At 33.4% G+C, this 21,438-nt stretch overlaps 1 protein-coding gene across 5 annotated transcripts in view; it reads right to left on the minus strand.

Annotated features, from left to right (window-relative positions):
- Positions 1–21,438, minus strand: part of RGS22 (regulator of G protein signaling 22) — a 162,066-nt gene that overhangs the window by 83,605 nt on the left and 57,023 nt on the right. For all 5 annotated transcript variants that reach the window (XM_031947043.1, XM_031947040.1, XM_031947042.1 and 2 more), the window contains 4 exons: positions 17,385–17,533; positions 12,738–12,852; positions 11,040–11,165; positions 9,969–10,070 (listed from right to left, as the gene is read on the minus strand). In XM_031947043.1, the coding sequence (XP_031802903.1) occupies positions 9,969–10,070; positions 11,040–11,165; positions 12,738–12,852; positions 17,385–17,533 (492 nt within the window). The remainder of the gene's footprint in view (positions 1–9,968; positions 10,071–11,039; positions 11,166–12,737; positions 12,853–17,384; positions 17,534–21,438) is intronic.

Here is a 21,438-nt window from a genome sequence, read left to right on the forward strand (position 1 = left end):
AGAGAGGAGAGGAACTTTTAGAGGGTTTGTGGATTGGGAACTGGGAGGACAGGAGGAGAGAATGAGGGGCTTTTTGAGGGGTGTGAATTGAAATTGGAGGAGTGGAATGAGAGGATGGAGAGATTCTGAAATGTTGGGAAGTGGAAGGAGAAGATAAGGAAACAGAGTTAGGGAAAAGAGAAGCTGAGAAGTAATATAGTGAGTAAAAATAAGATGAAGGGAAATTCACAAATAGTAATTATAACCATGAATGTGAATGGGATGTTTGTAGCAGTTCTCTTTATGGTGGCAAAGGACAGGAAATTGTAGGGATCCCTATCAATTAAGAATGAACAAACAAGTTGTAGTGTATGGTGGTGATAGAACACTAATGTGCTACTTTAGAATGACATGGAATGACTTGCACAAAATAATGAGAGTGAAATCATTAGAAACAAGAAAACATTGTAAACAATAACAGTAATATTATTTTAAGAATGACTTTGAGTCAGGGCAGCAAGGTAGTGCAGTGAATAGAGCACCAGCCCTGAAGTCAGGAGGACCTGAGTTCAAATCTGGTCTCAGACACTTAACACTTCCTAACTATGTGACCCTGGGCAAGTCACTTAACCCCCATTGCCTCAGCCAAAAAAAAAAAAAAAAAGATTTTCAGTGATTATGCCACTCTATTATAAATACCCAAATTAAAAATAAAGGACGTGTGAAAAAAGATTATCTGCATCCAGAGAAAGAATTGATCAATAGAAATATGTATAAAATAATTTTACATACATATATCTATTTGTGTCTAGTGTAGCCATTTCATCTTTTTTTTTTTTAAAAGCATGCTGTGTTATGAAAATGCTTGTTTTGTTCCATCAGATGAAAATAAAATAAAAATTTTTAAAAACTATATGGAGATTTCAGATTTGCAGTAAGCAGTGCAATGTAGTTGTCAAAAAAAGCTTTGAGGAAATATATGTAATAGCTCCATAGTCTTCTGCTCTCCTTAGTTCTCACTTAAGAGTATTGTGTTCAGTCTGGAGCACCACAGTTTAAGAACTATGATGGAAGTGGACATTCATAGCTTGGAAAAGAGAGGACTCAAGGAAATGATCACTGTCTTTTCTTCAAATACTTGAAGCATGTCACATGGAAGAGGAATTAGACTGGTTCTGTTTGGCACTAGGAAACAGAATCCAGAGAAGTGCATAGAAGTGAGAAAGAAACAGAATTAGAGTCTAGAATAGGATCAGGAAAAACTTCCTAAGAATGAGATGATTACAGCTGCATTCCCTCTCCTTGGAGAATTTAAACAGAGGCTGAATATTCATTTGCTTTGTTGTGGTTGTTCAGTTGTGTCTGACTTTTTACAATTCCACTTGGGACTTTTTTGGAAAAGGTATAGAAGTGGTTTGCTATTTCCTTTTTCCAATTCATTTTACAGATGAAGAAACTGAAGTAAACAGGATTAAATGACTTGACCAGGGTCACATAGCTAGGAAGTGTCTAAGGCCAGATTTGAAGTCAGGTATTCCTGTTTACAGACCCAACAATCCATTCACTATACTACCTAGCAGCTTCATTCATTTGCTAGATTTGTTAAAATGGGAATTCCTTTCTAATTCTCAAGTTGTCTAAATTCCTTTCTAATTCTCAAGTTTTATAATTCTATGACCTTTTAAAAAAATTTGGTTTTGAATTTGACCTTTGTTATAAATAATTGGTGGTATGACTGCATACAATTGATTCAGAAATCACTTCTACTTTAAAAGTCAGTCATATCATATCTATTAAAATAGTTTCACTATTTCACTGTATGGACATGCATACATATATTGCATTTAACTTATACCTTAACATATTTAACTTATACCTTAATGTATTTAACATGTATTGGCCAACCTGCTATCTGGGGAAGGGGGTGAGGGGAAGGAGGGGAAAAATCGGAACAAAAGGTTTTGCAATTGTCGATGCTGAAAAATTACCCATGCATATATCTTATAAATAAAAAGCTATAATAAATTTTTTTAAATAGTGTCTATTTCCATTTTTGTATTGTTCAGTGCTCATCATGCACAGTACCTTGAACATTTAATAATACTCAGTACAAATACTATCAACAACAGCCTATGAGGTAGGTAACACAGATATTATACTCTCTGTGTTATAGATGGGAAACCAGGGACACTGAGATAAAATAAATTGTCCAAGTCACACAGGTTGTTAATGCCCAAACTGGGTTTCAAACCAAGCTCTTCTGCCTTAAAATCTAAATTTTAGATTTCTACTACACTTTATCTACATCCAATATATACAAAACAAAAAGTGCATGGTGGATATGTATTGGCTAACTTTTAGGATCCAAAGAAAATTTTAGAATAAGGAATTTCAGCTTTTGTGACTATGAGGGTTAGTTAAAAAGGCATCTCATAATAACAATAGCTAACATTTATTTATGTGTCAGGCACTGTGCTAAGGTTTTTACAATAATTATCTCATTTGATCCTCACAACAAATTTGGGAGGTAGGTGCCAGGAAAACAGAGATGAAATGACTTGTCCAGGCTCCAGAACTAGCAAATGTCTGAGGCTCGATTTGAACTCAGTTTTTCCTGATTTCAGGCCGGTCTCTGTACATTGTATCACCGAGGTATACAGTAGCTCTTAAGCAACAATGACAGATCTTTCTTTCTGATGTTCTTTTCTCAGTCTTCATGCTTCTCAACCTCACTGCGGCATTTGACACTGGTGAACAGCATCTCTTCCTGGATATTTTCTCCACTCTGAGATATAATTCCTTTCCAATTGCACCTTAAGTTTTCTCCATGGTTCTATTCAGAGGATACCTCCCATAAAAATCTTTACATAGTAAACCTGAATTTTGGGGCTCTATTTATCTCCTTAAATTACAGTGTATTTACTTATCTGTTTAAATGTATCTCCGGAAGATTAGTCAAGCTAGCAAGTGCCTACTATGTGAACAATGTGCTAAGTGCTGGGAACTTTGTCTTTATAGTCCTAATTATTAGCACAGTGACATGCAAATTGTTATTGCTTTATAAACTAAAACAAGGTGATGGTTTGAAAAACTGAATTAAATCTGCCATCTAGGGGAGGGGGTGGGAGGAAGGAGGGGAAAAATTGGAACAAAAAGTTTGGCAATTGTCAATGCTGTAAAATTACCCATGCCTATAACTTGTAAATAAAAAGCAATTAAAAATTTTTTTAAAACTGAATTAAATGAACCAGACATAAAAGGCTGCCTTACAAATATAATAAAGTAGGATAGTTAAAAAGGATAGTGTTAATTTTGTGAACACCTGAATAATTAGTAGTGATTGATCATCCAAGGTTGACTATTTCTTAAGCTCCTACATCTGTAGCTCCAAAAAAATAGCTTTACACCAAGTCTAGATAAAAATTGACTAGCCACTTGAGGAATGAGATAATTGTAAAAGTAGACCAAAATGTAATACTTAATCACAATCCTAATTTTACCTACCTCTCACAATCATATTTATTCATCTCTTAGGAAACAGTTTCTTTCTTAAAACTGATGGTCTACTAGACAATTATGAGCTCTGCTTATGCACCTGAACATACAAGGCCAATCCAGTGAAAAACACTTAGCTCACACTACTTGGATAAAAATGTCAGGACCACCCTGGAATATTTAGTTGGTGTGTGTGTGTGTGTGTGTGTGTGTGTGTGGTGTATGAAGTAGAAGTGGCAAACTATAAGAGTAATGTATGATTGTGATAAGCCAAATTGAGAATTAACAAATGAATTTTAACACTAGTCATTATATGCCATGAAAACTTTTCAAGTATAATTAGTGATAAGCTTTAAATAAGTAGTTATTTAAAGACAGCTTAGACCTCATTATGAAGCGCTTTCAGAATAATACATAACTGGTAATGTGTATATGTAGCCTGGTCATTTCATTTTTGATTCCAAAACTTCTGGTTCTCTGAGAAAATACAAAAAGGAATAACCCATCTTTGTTCCCTGAAAGAACAGGTGACAAACCACTAAGTGCTTAAGTCAAAGAAAAAGAATATACTTGATTTCCTGCTACTCCTGATTTCTTTTTTCTATGGTGTTAAATATAAGCAAGAGCTGGAGAAACATAGAAAGACAACTGTTTTGTGCAATTTTATCCTACATTTGCAAAGTTTGTTCCACTAACAGAATAAAACAAAATTGCTCCTGTTGAGCTCAAGTGTTTCTCAAACACACAGATGGATCTGTAATATCAATTCAGGAGTTCCTTCCAATGATGCAGTATTTTGTGATGAGTAAAACTCATCACCACCTGCCTATCTTATCCACATTCTCCTTAAAGTTCATCCATTGTGCTAGAGGCTATTTTTCACTTTCTCTCAACATTATCAACCACCTAATCTCTGTCTGCTTTAAGTTTTCTCATTGTAAAGTGAGGATCATAATAACATAAATAACATACCTCCCAACATTGTTGTAAGGATCAACTGAAATAATATGTATAAAACTTTGCAGATCTTAAAGCATCACACACACACACACAATTATTATTACTGTTCCCACAAACTATCATCTATTCTTTCTTTTTCTCAAACTTCTAGAAAAAGAGAAATGGGAGGGAACAAACATTTAAATATCTATTATATGCTAGGCCCTGTACTAAGTGCTTTACAAATATTACCTCATTTGATCCTCACAATCCTTCCCATTTTACAGATTAAGAAACTGAGGCAATAGGATTAAGTAATTTACCCAGGGTCACAGAGTTAGTGGCTGAGGTCAACTTTGAATTTAAGTCCTCCTGGCTCTAGGTTCAGCACTCTAATCACTGTATCCCCAACAGCTGTCTGTAACCATTGCTCCCACTTCCTCTCCTTTCATTTACTTCTTAACTCATTGAAATCTGATTTTGGACCTCATTATTTAACTGCAGCTATTATTTAAAATTACCAATGATTTGTTCTCCCTGGCTCAAGTGATTCTTCAGTTCAATCCATCTTACCTGTAACTACCAAAGTAGTTTTTCTAAAACTACTAAAACCAAGTCACTCTCCTTCTTAATAATCTCCAGCGACTCCTTAACTGCCATTGGGTTAAAGCATAGTTTGTAAGGAAAATAGAAAGAAAGAGATTCAACAGTATTCTTGTTGCCTACATCACCTTGAGGCTATGGGAGCAACAGAAAAATAAACTGTAATTCTTAAGAATAAGATACTTAAGCCATAATAATCAAACTACCAGAAATTATTTTATAAACTTAAAAAATAATAACAAAATTCATCTGGAAGAATGAAAGGTCAAGGATATCAAGGGAATCAATTAAAAAAAATGTGAAGGAAGGTGGTCTAGCCATACTGGATCTTAAACTGTATTATAAAATAGTAATTATCAAAACAATCTGGTATTGGCTAAGAAATAGAGTGGGGGACTAATGGAATAGATTAATTACACATTACATTAGAATGACCATAGTAATCTAGTATATGACAAAACCAAAGATTCAAGCTTTTGGAACAAAATATTATTTAATTTAAAAAATTCCTGGGAAAACTGGAAAACAGTATGGCAGAAACTAGGTATAGACTAATATTTTACATCATATACCAAGATAAGTTTAAAATGGGTATGTGATTTACATAAAGGGTGATATAATACGCAAGTTCAAAGAGCATGGAATAGTTTATCTGTCAGATCCAAGAAGAAGGGAAAAAATATGACTAAACAAGAGTGAGCATTACAGAATATAAAATCGATCATTTTGATTATATAAGATTTAAAAGTTTTGCACAAAACAAAATTAGAAGGGAAGCAACAAACTGGGAAAACATTTTTACAGTTAAAGGTTCTGATAAAGGCCTCATTTCCAAAATATATAGAGAATTGACTCCAATTTATAAAAATCGTTTTTCCCCAATTGATAAATGGTCAAAGGATTAAAAGGAATTTCAGAGATGAAATTGAAACATTTCCACTGGGATCGAGAAATGCAAATTAAGACAAATTGAGATAAAACACACCTGTCAGAGTGGCTAAGATGACAGGAAAAAATAATGATGAATGTTGAGGGATGGGAAAGCTGGGACATGATGGACATTGTTGGTGGAGTTGTGAAGGAATCCAACCATTCTGAGAGCAATCTGAATTATGCCCAAAAGATAAACTTGATACCCTTTGATCCAAAGAGGCATACTCCTTACTCCCAAAGATATATAAAGAAGGAAAGGGACCTGTATGTCCAAATGTTTGTGGAGCCCTGTTTGTGTGGTTAGAAACTAGAAAATGAATGGAGCCCATCAATTGAGAATGGTTGAGTAAACTGTGGTATAGAATGTTTGGAATATTATTGTTCTGTAAGAAAATAAGCAGGATGAATACAAGAGGATTTGGACTTACATGAACTAGCGAGGAAATGAGAGAACAGAGATTTTATACCCCAACAACATATTGATGAGGATGTTTCTGATGGAAGGGATTTTTTGACAAAGAGAAGACTAATTCAGTTTCAATTGATAAATGGATGGAAGAGTTACACCCAAAGAAAGAACACTGGGAAATTGGGTAAACTGTTTATTTTTTTTTTTCCTTTTTTACCTTCTAACCAATTCTTCCTGTGCAACAAGATAACTGTTCGTTCTACACATATATTGTTTCCCTAGGATATACATTAAATTTAAATGTATAAGACTGCTTCCATCTGGGGAGGATTGAGGGAGGGAAGGGAAAAGTTGGAACAGAAGTGAGTGCAAGGGATAATGTTGTAAAAAAAAAAAATTACCCAGGCATATGTTCTGTTAATAAAAAGTTACAATTTAAAAAAAAAACAAATTCTTTATGACAAATATTCATAGTTTTAAAAAGATACTTAAATATAAAATTAAACCAAAAAAAATTTTAAAAAAAGTTTTGCAGAAATAAAACCAATGCAACCAAAATTAAAAACTGGCAAAAAATTTTTGCAACAAATATCTCTGATAAAGGATTCATTTCTTAAATATATAAAGAACTGAGTCAAATCCACAAAACTACAAGTCATTTCCCAATTGATAAATGGTCAAAGACTTCTTTTCCTCCTTGCCCTTGCTGCTGCACTTTCCAGATCAAAAGCCTGGAGCTCTTAACCCTTTCAGCTCTGGAATCCCTATTTTGAGGTTCTGATTGGTCATTTCATCACTTATCCTATCAAATCTAGATTGGATCCAACCATACCTCACAGTATTCTCTACACTTCATACTTATGTTAGTCTTGTCTTCTTAATGATATCCTGTACTCTTTTTGAAAACAATAAAATCAATAGTACCATCACAAATGGAGTAGATGTATTATTAATCTCTTCTCCCTAGGATGATTTACAATCCCTGTGTCTTTCCAAACTAAAATATCCTCCCTGGACATCATTCTCCTGTATGTGATGGCTTTTCTATTACAATGTTCAGTGACTGTATTGCTTTTATAGTTGTTTCTCTGGTGCTTACACAGTATAGAATGAATATTTTTCACTCATTCAGTTGCTTTCTTGTACTAATGCATTGGGATTAGGAAAAAGAATGAAAACATATCACCCTGATTCTATCCTGTTCAGGACATTTTACTTAAACACACACACACACACACACACACAGCCTATTAGCAACCAAAGATGTGAGCTGGCTCTTGTTCTGCTGACTCAAGATATCTCATCCTTAATCACCATCCTCATTCAAGTTTTCTCACTGCTCTTGAGGTCTTTCCTGGTCCTATCCAAGTAGATGGTGGATCCTGTGCTTTCTGTCATATAAGGGCTAGGCCCCTATCCAGTTCATCTTCTTACCTCATGTTCTAAGAACCTGGAGAGATAATTCTGAGATGTTGTTGCTAGATACTATTAAGTAAAGCTCTGAGAGCTTCAGACAAGTCCAATCTAACTGGTCTTCTTGCTGTTCCTTACATACAGTATTCTCTGTCCTGCCTAGTTGCATTTGTGCTGGCTGCCCCTCATCCCTCAAATGAGCTTTCTTCTTCCCCTCTATTTCTGAGAATCCTGACCTCTCTTCAAGGGTCAGCTCAAGTGCTCCTCTTTTCATGTGGCCTTGACTGATCATCCCAGACTTAATGTTTTGCCCTCTCAAAAAGGGGGAAAAAATATCTTTCTTGAATATTCTATATTATATGATTCTTGAGGGTAGAGGCAGTTTTTGCTTTTTCTGTGTATATCCCCAGTATCTAGAATTACACTTGGGAAAGAATAATTGCTTAATAAATGTTTATTTATTGTGGAATAAAAGAAAGATGGCCCTTCCATATTTTTTCAAACGTGACAAGAATGAGTCCTTTAAACTAGCCTTCAGTTCAGTGTAAAATGAGCAGGTACATCTAACCCTCTTATTGATGTTTCTGCTATTTCCCTGCTCTGCTGGCCACAAAGAAAAAACAAGTCACCTTGCTCTATTTCTGCTGAAGCTAATGACAAATTAGTGAATAATTTGTCCACTGTCAGTTACAGACCTGAACTTACTATATTCTTATTTGTTATTATTGATACCCTACACTATACAGAAGTAGATAATTTTGTTCTGAGCTTACTTGATTTACAGGAATGTTGTCAATCAACTGATCTCTCCCTTCCATTACTTTCATAAGAATAAAAACTTCTACACCTGATCTTTACTCAAATGATATATGAATGGTATGTTTACTTTAACAACCCTGAAGAAAAGATGCTATGGAAATGAAACATAAGGTATATACTATCACACTCAGGAGACAGGTTGGTTAGTTTTACAAAACTAGGTTTTTTCCCTTTATTATTATTATTTTTTTAAACAAAGGAGAGGATAGTGATGGAATATTTAAAAATGAACATGATATAAAAGCAAAAGATATCAATAAAATTTTTAAATCAAAAAAAGAAAAGAGATCAGTAAGTAGCAAATTATACCATGGCAGAAAGGATTACAGGTCTAAGGGATCTATTTTATCAAATGAAAGATTCCATTTTATGATTAAAACTATTGTCCCAGTTCTTAGATATCTAGAAGCTAAGGCCCTTAGTCTCATGATGGAAAATAAAAAAGCTATACCCTGTCAGCTATTTACAAAGTATAGTTATTTAAGGTTAGCATTAAGGTGGTGAAAATATCTGTAAACATTTAGAAAAACCCCAGTAAAATTATGACAAATGCTATCTCTTTCCTTTAGCTCAATTTCCATAGAGACCTTCTTGTGAATGGAGCTCCACAGGCAACCAAATGGTATAATATTTTCTAAGTTTAATCCCCCTCCCCTCGTTCCCCTTTTAAAGAACATAAAACAACATAAAGACAAGGAGATTTTACTCTACTAATATTTTTTTTCCCCTTTCTAGAGAGAGATCTGTTTCTCTATTCTCCTCTTGGTAAGCAGATCTTTTCTTCATCCCATCTCCCTCCATATCTCTGAATTGTCATAACACATTTTCTTTTTTAGAAAAAATCTCTGATACTATAATATATCAACGACAGCTTCACATGATTCAGAACATAAAAGCTAGCTATAGGCAAATTATTAATATATCAGGAATTCATCATTAACTTCCTCTTTAAGGCAAACCAAAATGACCCAGCAATTAGTTTCCTCTATAAGTTCAATAAAGATCATCTCAGATATTATCATTACATACACTTCTAGATACTCTAGCAATTCCTTAAAAGAAGCCTGTTTTGGTCTGCATCCTGGCCACCTAGTTAAAAAAAGGTGTAATTTGGAGAAAAGGGAATGAAGTGGAGGGGGAGAATAAATGGGAGAAGACAAAATATTTGGCATCAGAGAAGAAATATAAAACGTATCAAATAAAAAAAGATAAAATTAAAAAATAACATATCCAATTATAGACTAATAGACTGTTATTTAAGTAATCTCACAGCAATAACTTAACTATTGACTTTATGCCTGCACTCCTAGATTTCCCCTGTAGAGTTGGACAAAGTTTTCCATTTCCTGGACCTGAACAGATAGTATTTTCTACTTACTTGTGCCTGTTTGCATACTTTAAACGGCTGAAGTGTTTCTTGGTAGAATAGTTGATGATAAGCCTGCAGGTCAAACCAAAAATATGCACTGTTCTTCCAAAGCTACAGATGGAAAAAGTATATAAATTATTACCACCCAATTATTAGGTCTCTAAAAAAATTCTAATTTCTAATGCAAATAATTATTTAGTTCCTTGGGGTCATCCTAAATCAGGTTCAATTTAAGATGGTTTTAATCTTCTATCATGTACTGGCAACAGTACAAACTATTTAATGGAAGTGTCACTGGAACGTTATATTCCTAAAATGTATCCTTCTCCTATAATTGGCCATTAAAATAGTAAGAATCCTAATTAACATTTGAAGACTAACCACATTTTTGTGGAATAAAGCCAAAAACTGAATGTATTTTAATACTTTATGTGCAAAGTTGTACCATGTTGAAATCAAATTCTATTCTTAACATTTGAGGCAGTTAAATGCTTTTGATTTTTCACTTAGGCAAAATTATAGTTTATGAAAACACTTACAGCAAAAAATAAACTCGGGGGGAAAACCTTGTAAATTTTTTATTAATTTTGGTTAATATTTAAAAGAATTTATTATAATTATAAAACATGTAAAATTCAACAATTTGAATTTAAATTGTACTACTGATACTACTCACAATCCTGAAAAGATACAACACTGTAAAAAGCCATTGTTTATGGTAAAAACCTGAGAAAATTTAGTGCAATATTCTAAATATTCCAGCTACTAAAAAGCTTCTGTTTGTAATCAGTAACACAATCACAAATCAGTCTTTACCTAATACATTTTAGCTATTCATTATGTCTCTAAAGTAAGAATAGACCATGGAAAATTAATAATATATATATATATATATATATATATATTTGAATTTTAGCCAAGTAACATGACAGAGTATCTGACAATAGGGAGAAGTTTTGACACTAAAGATAACTTTCCTGATAAGGAGATTTCTTTTTTATTTTTCCCTTTCCCTCTAACTTTACATGGAGATGAATTATGATTCAGTCTTCAGAGGTTAAATATATGGTCACTTTCTACCTTGTTCTCTGAACGTTCACAGAACTTAGTGAAGAAGTATCCAGCTCTATTTTCCACAAACAAAGATTGCAGCAAATTTTCCATTTCAGATCCAAATAAGGCAGCATCAGCTGGAGCTTTTTTAACCTAGGCAACAAAGCATAAATCTATCATGCACCTAATAATAATTAGCTACATGGCCATATAAGGTTTGCAAAAAGCTATATGCTACCTCATTTGCTCTTACAATAGCCCTAAGGGTAGGTGCTATTATATCCCTCTTTACAGTTAAATTTCCTCACCTTAGTACAAATGTGAGTTCAGATTCAAACTCAGGTTTTTTTTTTTTTTAACTCCATGTTCAGTACTCTATCCTTTACATAACTTAGACAGATGCCTCTGAAAATATTACTTTCATTTTTCTTAGAAGGAAGGTATAGAGAATGGGATTTCGTCTAATCTACTAAACTGTCATTTTATTTTTGTATCACTTATGTAACTGATGTATCATAGCCATATCTGACAGTCAGAAGTGGTCCATGAAGCTAACAATGGCAGCAGCCTTTGTTCTATATGAAAGAATATGATTTTAAACTTCCTGTTGAATCTCAAATACTAGCATTCAGCTACAATGATGTTATTTTTTTCCCCTAGGAAGTCTTCCAAGTTTCCGTCGGTGGCCTACAGAATTACTATTCTTTTTGCCTTTAGGTGCTGCTATTATAGCCATGAGAAGGTAATAAAGACCCCATGTTCAGAACTATTACTTGGCCTGAGGGAATTCTCTTAAGAGTTCCACACTAAGCTGTGGCCTGAAGCCACATGGTCATGTAAGTCCTCATAAAAACTTTGCTTATGCATTTCTCTGCCAACAAAACTGGCAATCCTTATGTCACCCTAGAAACATGAGGGCTGGCTCTATTTCCTTTCTTCTCTGAGGTGATATGAATGTCCAGCTCTCACAATAAAGGGACCCAAGAATAATATGAACTTCTTTGTTTCATAAAACCTCAAAATCTTCTTTGGCATCAGGGATACAATACATGATTTAAATAAGGCTCTTGTTATCTCACTCTATTTTGGAAAATCCTGACTTTCAGAATTATAAGCCAAACAATAATGGACTCAATAAAAGAAAGCAGGATTATGGTCCTAATGAGAAGAAATGTCCAAAAATAATAAGTGCACAAAATTTTATCTACACTTTTATTCTATACCCAAAGATTGAAGCTTCTATAAAAGAGCATGACATATGGACATAGGGAGTATGAAAATTACTACAGAATGAGGAGATTATATTTCATTAAATTAGATAGTATTAATCTGGAAATAAAGTGTCATTAACTTTTGGAAACTCTAAGTTCTGAAAGGATGTTATCAAGTTTACTCTACTTTTGTAGAGTACTGATACTTTTGTGTCACATTGAAAAATAGAAAACATGGATAATTTTAGAAATAATAACTGTTGATATCCAAAACGATTATCTTTGTTAGTATCTTGGTACTCTATGCTGATTTGGTACTATCATCTTTGGTCCTAATGAACAAAATGTGCTATTTTCATCTCAAAAAGAAAGCAAAGAGAAAACATCTTACAAAAGGAAAAGTATATATTTGTAACACATTCTAAAAAAAAAACAACATAGTTATGTTATTAAACTAAAGAATCACAACATCATAAAATCATATACTAGGTTGGCCACTGTTCAGAATACTTACAGTAGTTTCTTCAGTATAGCTGAATTTTCTATCTAACTGAGGCTTCAGACACTCAGAAATGTCAGTAAAAGATGTTAAACGAATAACTTTGCTGCTTATAGTCATGCACTTAGAACTAGAATAAAAAAGAAATAAGGAACCAACAAGTCAAGTCAAATAAATGTTTTTGATGAAGATATTAAAGATATAATTAGAATTGTAAAGGATATCATGATAGTGCAGTACCACTAATCTAATTGAGGAAAAAACACACACAAGGACAAAAAAAGAAAAACATATGAGTTGAATTGATAAGTGCCTAATAGGTGATAGAAACAATAAATTTATGGCTGTTTTAAAGTGAGAGTCTTTGGGAGCTCAGGACACAGCAATGGAATTTAAGAAGAATTTAGATCAGCAGAAAGGGGAAAACAGTCCAAATCAGGGGCCACAGTAGAATCAAAGTTAAGGATAGTGGGAAATACAAGGTTTATTTTATGGATAATTGTTCAATTTGGCAAAAGTAAAAGAGAATTAATAAATAAAGTTAAAAAGGTTTCTAATTTTCTGGGCTCAGATTATAGAGGCATTAAGCCAGGCTAAGAAATGTGCACTTTATTCTCACTTCTCCCTTTCCATCACTCCCCTGCCACCTCACTCACTCCCAAGACCACAACAGTTACCTTCCCTGCATTGCTAGTCCATGACTTGACCAGTGCACATTACATATTTCTCTTGATTCTCCTCTACTCCTTTCATGCACCCTTCTATTTTGTAATTTAGTCCTACAAAAACCTGGTAAGTAAAGTGTCATGTGGTTCGGTCCATAATTCTACAGGCCCAGCTAACTACGATCAGCTCTACTTGATTTCCACCTTCATCCTTGTCTCCTTTTGTATATTTAGAAACAAGTCTTTTCATGATCTTTCTGTGATGTCACTATTGCTGCTGCTATCTTTGGCTGCTCTATTAATTTACCTCTCTTGAATTTCTGTTGTCAAGGGTAATCTGAAAAGCATATTATTTCTTCAGAATTAGTTTTCTTTCAAAGGATATTTCGAATTCTTTGTTATTACTAAGATGTTCTTTTTTCAATTATGATTATGCTCAGATTTGCAGAGTAGGTTACCTTGAGCTGCATCTTGATTTCCATAGTTTTTCAGAACACATTATCCCATTTTCTCCTGAATTTTCATGAGGATGCAAAATAGTCTTGTAATATTTGAATTTCCTTTCCTTTGAATTTGAAGATCTTTTCCTGATCATTCACAGAATTTGTTGTTTCTCAAAGGAACTGTTAAAATTAAATGCTATGTTTTTGAGTTTGCTGAGGTGTTTGTTCATTGGTTTTCTCTTCTGGAGATGATTGATGGATCTTTTAAATTGGAGTTTTATTTTATGTGTTCAGATGTTCCATACAGTTTTTTCTTATAATATTCCTTAAATTATAGTATTCAGTTTTTTTAGGTTATGTTCTTCTGGGAGACTCATGATTTTTAAATTATCTCTATGCATGTTATTTTTGAGATTGACATGTTTTGTGTATATGGATACCATTCTCTCTTTCCAGACTGTTTTTCAATTCTGTGTATTTGTATTTCCTATTATTTATCCCCTCTTTTATGAGACTTCCCAATGTTTATTAAATCTGTAGCCAATATTTCTTTCTGATGTTAATATCTTCCCTGTTGGTTTATCAGCTTATACTTGAGGGGATCTTTGGATTTTCTTCTTCCTGAAATCTTTGGTAATTTCAATCTTCCCCAACCTCCCTCCTTATTTTCCCTTATTGTTCACTTTCTGATCCTTTCTCAATGCTATAATTCTCTCTTACCCTCCCTAACTACTACCACCCATGATCTGGTCATCTCACAGGTGGACAGACCTCAAAATATCTCGGTCTCCTCCCAAAATGGACAATTCATGATTTACTAGTCTACATATCTGTCCTAAGTGACTTTTGGGGAGGTACAATTGGCCCCAGCTGAATACTAAACTCTTTTTTCAAGGCTTGGTGGAATGTCACAACACCTCCACATACATGGTGTCCTATCCCCTCTGTTCATCAATTCTCTAGCCCAATGGTACAGAACATTGTCATGCTGCTGCTATTACAACTACCATTTGGCATCTGTTAACATTGTGGATCTGAGAGAAAGAGGGTAAGGGGTTGAGGTCTATTTTAAACCCTGAAAGGTATCCTGCCCTATCTCTGCCTCTGCTCTTGGAGTTTGGATTTTTGAGGCACTACTGAAAAGGGATGAGGGATATAGCATCGAGAAATCAGGTACAGTGTGACATTCTTTTGCAAACCTATAGGTTGGATTGGCTAGTGACCATGGTGGATGGTGGGAGAAAAGATGCTGAAAGAGCATGAGTAAGGCTCATGAGGTTTTTACCTTCTTTGCTTCTTGAGAGTCCTAGACCATGGGTACACCTGAAATTGCTTTATCTCTGATGTGTCATTTCTATTTTGGAAGTTTTGAGAGGTCATGAGGATCTGAAAACAGGACTATATGACTTCTTGTTAGTCAGGGACTGATACTGATTTCTGAGTGAACCCTGTCAGGTTCCCAGGCAATTTGTATTCTGCAACACCACCTTTAGGTACAGGTCACCTCATTGGTCTACTCAGGCCCTAAATCCTAAAACTGGGTAGCGAATGACAAAGCTTCCAATGAAATACCTGAATCCTATACATGGACAGGCCTTTCTGTGTGAGTCAATAATCTCTTCTTGTCCTGAGGCATAGTCTTGGATCTCACATCAAAAAACCGTATCAGGCAAGGTTCCATGAAGCTCTTCTAGGATAGATCCAATCTCCAATATCCATGGACATTTCTTGTCTGTTTCCCTATGCTCAGCTGGACTAGAAAAATGGCACTGTAATTTCTTCTTAAATTTCCCAGTCAGGTCTCTATCTAGTATATTTTCTAGATCTTTGTGGAGAAACTGTGGGGGAAAGGGAGGAAATTCAGCTATACTTTTTCCTGCTACCCCACAATTTTGGATTTGTTTTCTATCATAATATTTCATTTAGAAGCAGCAAAAGTAGATAAGACAGTCTTTGAGTACAGAAGCCAACTCTAGTGCTGTCTCTGATACATATTATTAGTTGTATAACCAAGGACAACTCACTAAAAATCTCAGTGACTCTAGCAATTCTATATTACTATAAGTTATTAGCTGTAAATTTCTATCAGTGGAGGGAGTTGTTTGTAATAGTCTAAATGTGAGATGATAAAGGCTTGAACTAAGCTTATGATAACAGAAAAGAAAAAAAAGGCTGGCTTTCATAAAATTTGTGAAAGAAAAATTAGATATATGGAGAGAAGAAATTATTAAAATTTAAAATTTAATTGAAATAAAAAAATCCTAAGGTTTTATACTTTGATGAATAAAAAACAGGAAATTGGGAGGGAAGCTAGTTTTTTGGGAAAAGATGAGTTGCTTTAGATAATGTAACCTATTGGTAATTTTGTGGTTATGAGAACTTCATTCACTTACTCATATCACAAATTATTTACAACTTATATCTTAATAAATTTCCTGAAGATCATGGAAGTTAGGAGGTTACATACCTAGAAGTATAATATAAACCCAAATCTTTCTGGCACCAAGTAAAGCATTATATAACATTTACTATTTAACCATGTCTTTTCTGTAACAGTAAAATTGAAATTAAAACTGTATTTCATTTTTGCAGTAATAGATAAAATCTAAGTCTTAGAAATTATAATTAATAATCAGTTTTGGTCTTAGAGAATAAAAAATACAGTAACTCTTGTTCCCCTCAGCAAAAGTGGAGGGGAAAGGCCTATAAGTACAGGATATTACATAGGTTATCCAAAAAGGATCACTCTATCATTTGGTTTTGTTTAGTTGTTTTTTATTCAAAGTGAAAGTTCTATACTGAAGGGAGAGATTAGACTTGGAAATGACTTCAATATAAAATAAAAAGTCATCAATAAAACTCATTTACTCTATCAATAATATAATTTATCAAGTCTTAATTATCACCAATATAAATTTTTTTCAAGTTAGGTCAATTGTTTTTAAAATTTCTCAATTTAATAAAAACTCTTGCCTATATTGTTACTTATTAGATTATCCATATTAACAAGCACAAAAATTATAAACATAGGAAATTATTCATTTCTAGCAGTTGGAACTGATCTAAGAATCATAAGCTTTGAGTTTCATTCTTTTTCATTTGCCTAGTCATCTTAATTGAAAATAATAATTCTTAGAAATAATATTCATTGATGATGGATAGAGAAAAAGCAAAGTTTTAAAAAAGTTAAATGACAATAAATAAAATGAAATTACATCATTAGTATTTTCTTCTTAATAGCAAGATTTTCTGAGAGTTCTTCGGATTTTAGTATGATATAGAACTCTAGAATTCAAAAAGACTCTACCTTTGACATTAATGATCTTTGGATCTACCCCTCAGTAGTGTACACTTATGTGCAGAAGTAACAATTAGGAATATTTACTCTTGAAATGTAAGAATGCACATCAAATTATCACTCAACTAATTCTCAGTTTCTATTGAACATGAAAATTCTTCAAACAAGTGAGACTTGTGGATAATGGAAACACACCTGTTTCCACTCCAATAGTGTGTTAAAACAGAACAGTAACTTCCTTTGTAACTGTACCCACCTCTTCCCAGTGAGCTCCTGCTCAGCTATTTCATCAGGAGCCTCACTCTTCCCTGATGATTTTCTGAAAGTTGCTGAGCCTGCTCTTTCAGATTTCTTGAGAGATTTCCTGGCAGATTTCAAAGACCGTAGTTGGATGAAGTCCTCTTTCTAAGAAGTGATAGGACAATGGAGAATGTGAAAGAATATATGCAAGAAAATATCTCAACTTTAAGAATCATAATGCTCAGATTTATATTAGATTACTTGAGGATCTGCATATTATTTCCTATTCTACATCTTGTCCCAATATAGTTAAAGGCTTTTCTCTATCCAGAATTACTAGAAATTTAATGCACAAAAACCCATCAGTATTGGAGCTGGGGTAGAGGAAAGTCAAAAAGTGAGTTGTACATTTCTCATACCAAAATATTCAACATTACAGAGAAGTACTCTTCTTCTCTTATTATTATGTAGGCTAAAAAATTGCCTTAGACTTGAGCTGAAAGAGAAAACCTGAATCTCTTCAGGCTACTGTGAAATTGTTTCTTTACTCTTTGGATACCATAACTTCATTACTGTTTTATTAAAAGGTTTATAACATTTATAAGAATGTTAGCTCCTCTTATAATATAAGCAGCTAGAGAACAAAAAAAGTTTCTCTGTGTTTTATAAACAATATGATACACTACATAATAGGCATCCTTAATAACTGCTTACTAATAAGCTTTACTTAATAAGTAATACTTATTAAGTAAATAATAATTTACTTAATTAATAAGTTACTTAATAACTTATTATTAATAATAATACTTAATAATATTTATTTATTAAGTATTAATAACTAACCCTTAATAAGCTACTAGGGCTTAAAATTACATAAAGAAAATATTTATTTAAGGATATTTTAGTGTAAGCTCCTGAAGATCAAAGACTACAAATATTTTAACAACCATAATCATTGTAGTCACTAAGTCACATAAATACTATTTTATGACTATGGAATAAAAAGTTGTATGCATCTAGTACAGTCATATCTTAGTTATCTAGTACTGTTGGAAAATGAACTATCTCACACTGTTAAATTTTTTAGATAACATAAAATTAAAAGAAAAAAATGCAACCCTCAGTTAATGTTGAACTTAATTTGAAAAGTTGAGACTTGAGATTTTGATTCATTCCTAAAAATATAAAGGGAAAACATATTTAACTCTATAATAATAGTAATAATAATAATAATAATAATAATATCATTTATAAAGACATTTAGGTTTATAAAGAGCTTTGTAAATATTATCTCATTTTATCCTCACAATAATCTTGGAAGGTAGGTTCTATCATTATAACCATTTATAAGATGAGCAAATTGAGGCAAACAGAAGTTAAGTGATTCAGATTTTAAGGGTCACAAATTGATAAATGTGATACCAGATATGAACTCAGTTCTTCTTGACTCCAGGCTCAGTAATCAGAATTAGTTTAAGAAACAAGAAGAAATAATAACAACAATAATAATGATAAAAGGAGATAGTACACAATTAAAAAAAGATTTAGCCCTAGATTATTTAAACAAGTTGTTGAACATCAAAAACAGAACACATTCTACAGAAATAACATCTACATCAACTATTAGCTTATCCAAAAGTTAAATAAATACAAATTTATTGCCTTAAAGAAGGAAGCCAAAAGAACCTATGAAACACCTTAATCAGCAAGTTATTTGCCAAATGAGAAGTGATAGTTAACAGAAGTTAGAATATAAACTTAACTGTAAAATCTTTTTCCCCTCAATAGTATTTTATTTTTCCAATTGCATGCAAAGATAATTTTTAACATTCATTTTGTAAGATTTTGAGTTCCAGATTTTTTCTCCTTCTCTCCCTACTCCCTTCCCTCCCCAAGACATCAAGCAATTTGACATAGGTTATGCATGTTTAATCATTTTAAACATATTTCCAAATTAGTCATGTTGTAAAAGAAAAATCAGGACAAAAGGAAAAAAACACGAGAAATAAAAAGTAAACAAACAAACAAAAAAGAGATGGAAATGATATGTTTCAATATGCATTCATTCTCCATAATTCATTCTCTGGATATGGATTGCATTTTTCATCCCAAGTCTATTGGAATTGTCTTGGATCACCATGTTGCTAAGAAGAACTAAGAACTAAGTATTTGGTCAACACATAATTTTGCTGTTACTATGTACAATGTTGTTCTGGTTCTGCTCACTTCTCTCAGCCTCAGTTCATGTAAAGCTTTCCAGGCTTTACTATTCTTATAGAATAATAATATTACATCATGTTCATACATCATAACTTATCCAGTCATTCCCCAATTGATGGGCATCCACTTAATTTCCAATTCTTTGCCACAACAAAAAGATTAGCTGTAAAAGCTTAAGAAGGATGATGATGGATGCAAAAGCATCATCTCATAAAACAGAGAGAAGCAACAGAGGATAAAACCTGCTTAAAGAAACTATAGAAAGATATCCCAAGGACTTTCATTGATGACACTGGAAGTAATACTACAAAAGAGAAGAAAAATGGAAAAGATTAGCAAAAAAATTTCAAAAAACTTTTCACTATCAAAGATAATGGAACAACTATGTTTTGATGCCAGTATTATAGGCTCTGAAGTGCTTAAAGAGGAAACAACACTAAAAAGAAAAAAGACAGTCAGAAGTCTGCGAGCAAGTAGTTGATTGATCTTCAACAAAGCCATCACAGGCCAACAAGTCCAGTCTTCCAGTGCTACTAAAGAGCAGCTACAGATAAGTGTGATCAGTAAGGATCTAGAGATACCAAGAGTGGAGAATCCCCTTGAGAAAGAGTGGCAATAGGCAGAGACAACATGGCATACTCATGCCAGGACACACGAGACCCAGAGGTTTCAAGATCTCTAGCACTCTGTTTTGTGAAGGTCTAGAAGGCCCATAAAGATGTAGTAATTTGAACTTCAAAGTTACAGGAAATAAGATTTAATCCCAGGAGAGCATGGCACTCATGGAGAGACCAAGCAAGAGCTACCACCCTACCTTGGTTCCAAAGCACAGAAGGGTCAAAACCTGGCCAGGGGCCAGGGAATAGGGGGAGTTAGAGTGTCGATTCAGAAACTAAAACTAAAGATAATGAATAAATAAAAGAAAATATTAACCAAGATAAAAATTCTATTCCTAAAGAAACCCCAAAAGAAGATATAAGTAATTCTAACAATTGCAAGAGACACTCTGGAAGAATTTGAAAAATAATAAACAGCTTAGAAGAAAAAATGGTAAACCTTATCCAAGTAAAAAAGTTACTGAGAACTATAAAGAGGAAAACCCCCAAACCAAGAGAAATCAATGACTCCATATTAAAACAAAAAAATGAAAAAAAAAATATAAGTATAAAAAAATTAACATTGAAAATAGCTCAAGGAGAATTTGAATACTACCTAAAATCTATGATTTTTTAAATATGATTGCACACTATAATGAAATATATAAATCATAAACAAAAATTGCTCAGTCTTATTAGAACCAGAGAACAAAGTGAAAATAGAAAGAATCCACTAATCATCTCCCTGAAAGGAACACAAAAGGAAAAATCCTAGCTAAAATCCAGTTATTCCCATATTAGAGAAAGAATATTTAAAACACTGAGAAAGAAGCAATTCAAATACCAAAGAATTACACTTGTAATGTTCTCTTTTCTAAAATATGTTCTGGGAGCAGGTTTCTTGGGGAACTTCTAGAGGCAGCCTTAGTTTCAGTTCAGATCAATAATCACCTCAAATGCAGCCAGCTATTAAAAGTTCAGTCCTTTATTGTCCCTTCCAAAATAGCCCAGTTAGCTTTCTTAGAGGCCTATCTCTCTCCTTGGTTCCAAGAGCTCCTGTTGCTAGTCTTTTGCCTCTGCCAACTTCAGCCCCTCTTCTTCCGAATCCTTCATTCTGCCCAAATGAATCCTGCTTTTTCAGTCTCTCCAAATGACTGACTCCTGAGTGAGGCTCGCCCTTTTGTATGCTCTTTTAGAGTTGTGAACTCAAAAGTTGATTCCTCCTCCAAGAGAGTGGGATTGTGGGTTCCTGAC

Source organism: Sarcophilus harrisii, chromosome 1, assembly GCF_902635505.1.
Source record: "Sarcophilus harrisii chromosome 1, mSarHar1.11, whole genome shotgun sequence".
In the NCBI taxonomy this organism is placed as follows: domain Eukaryota; kingdom Metazoa; phylum Chordata; class Mammalia; order Dasyuromorphia; family Dasyuridae; genus Sarcophilus; species Sarcophilus harrisii.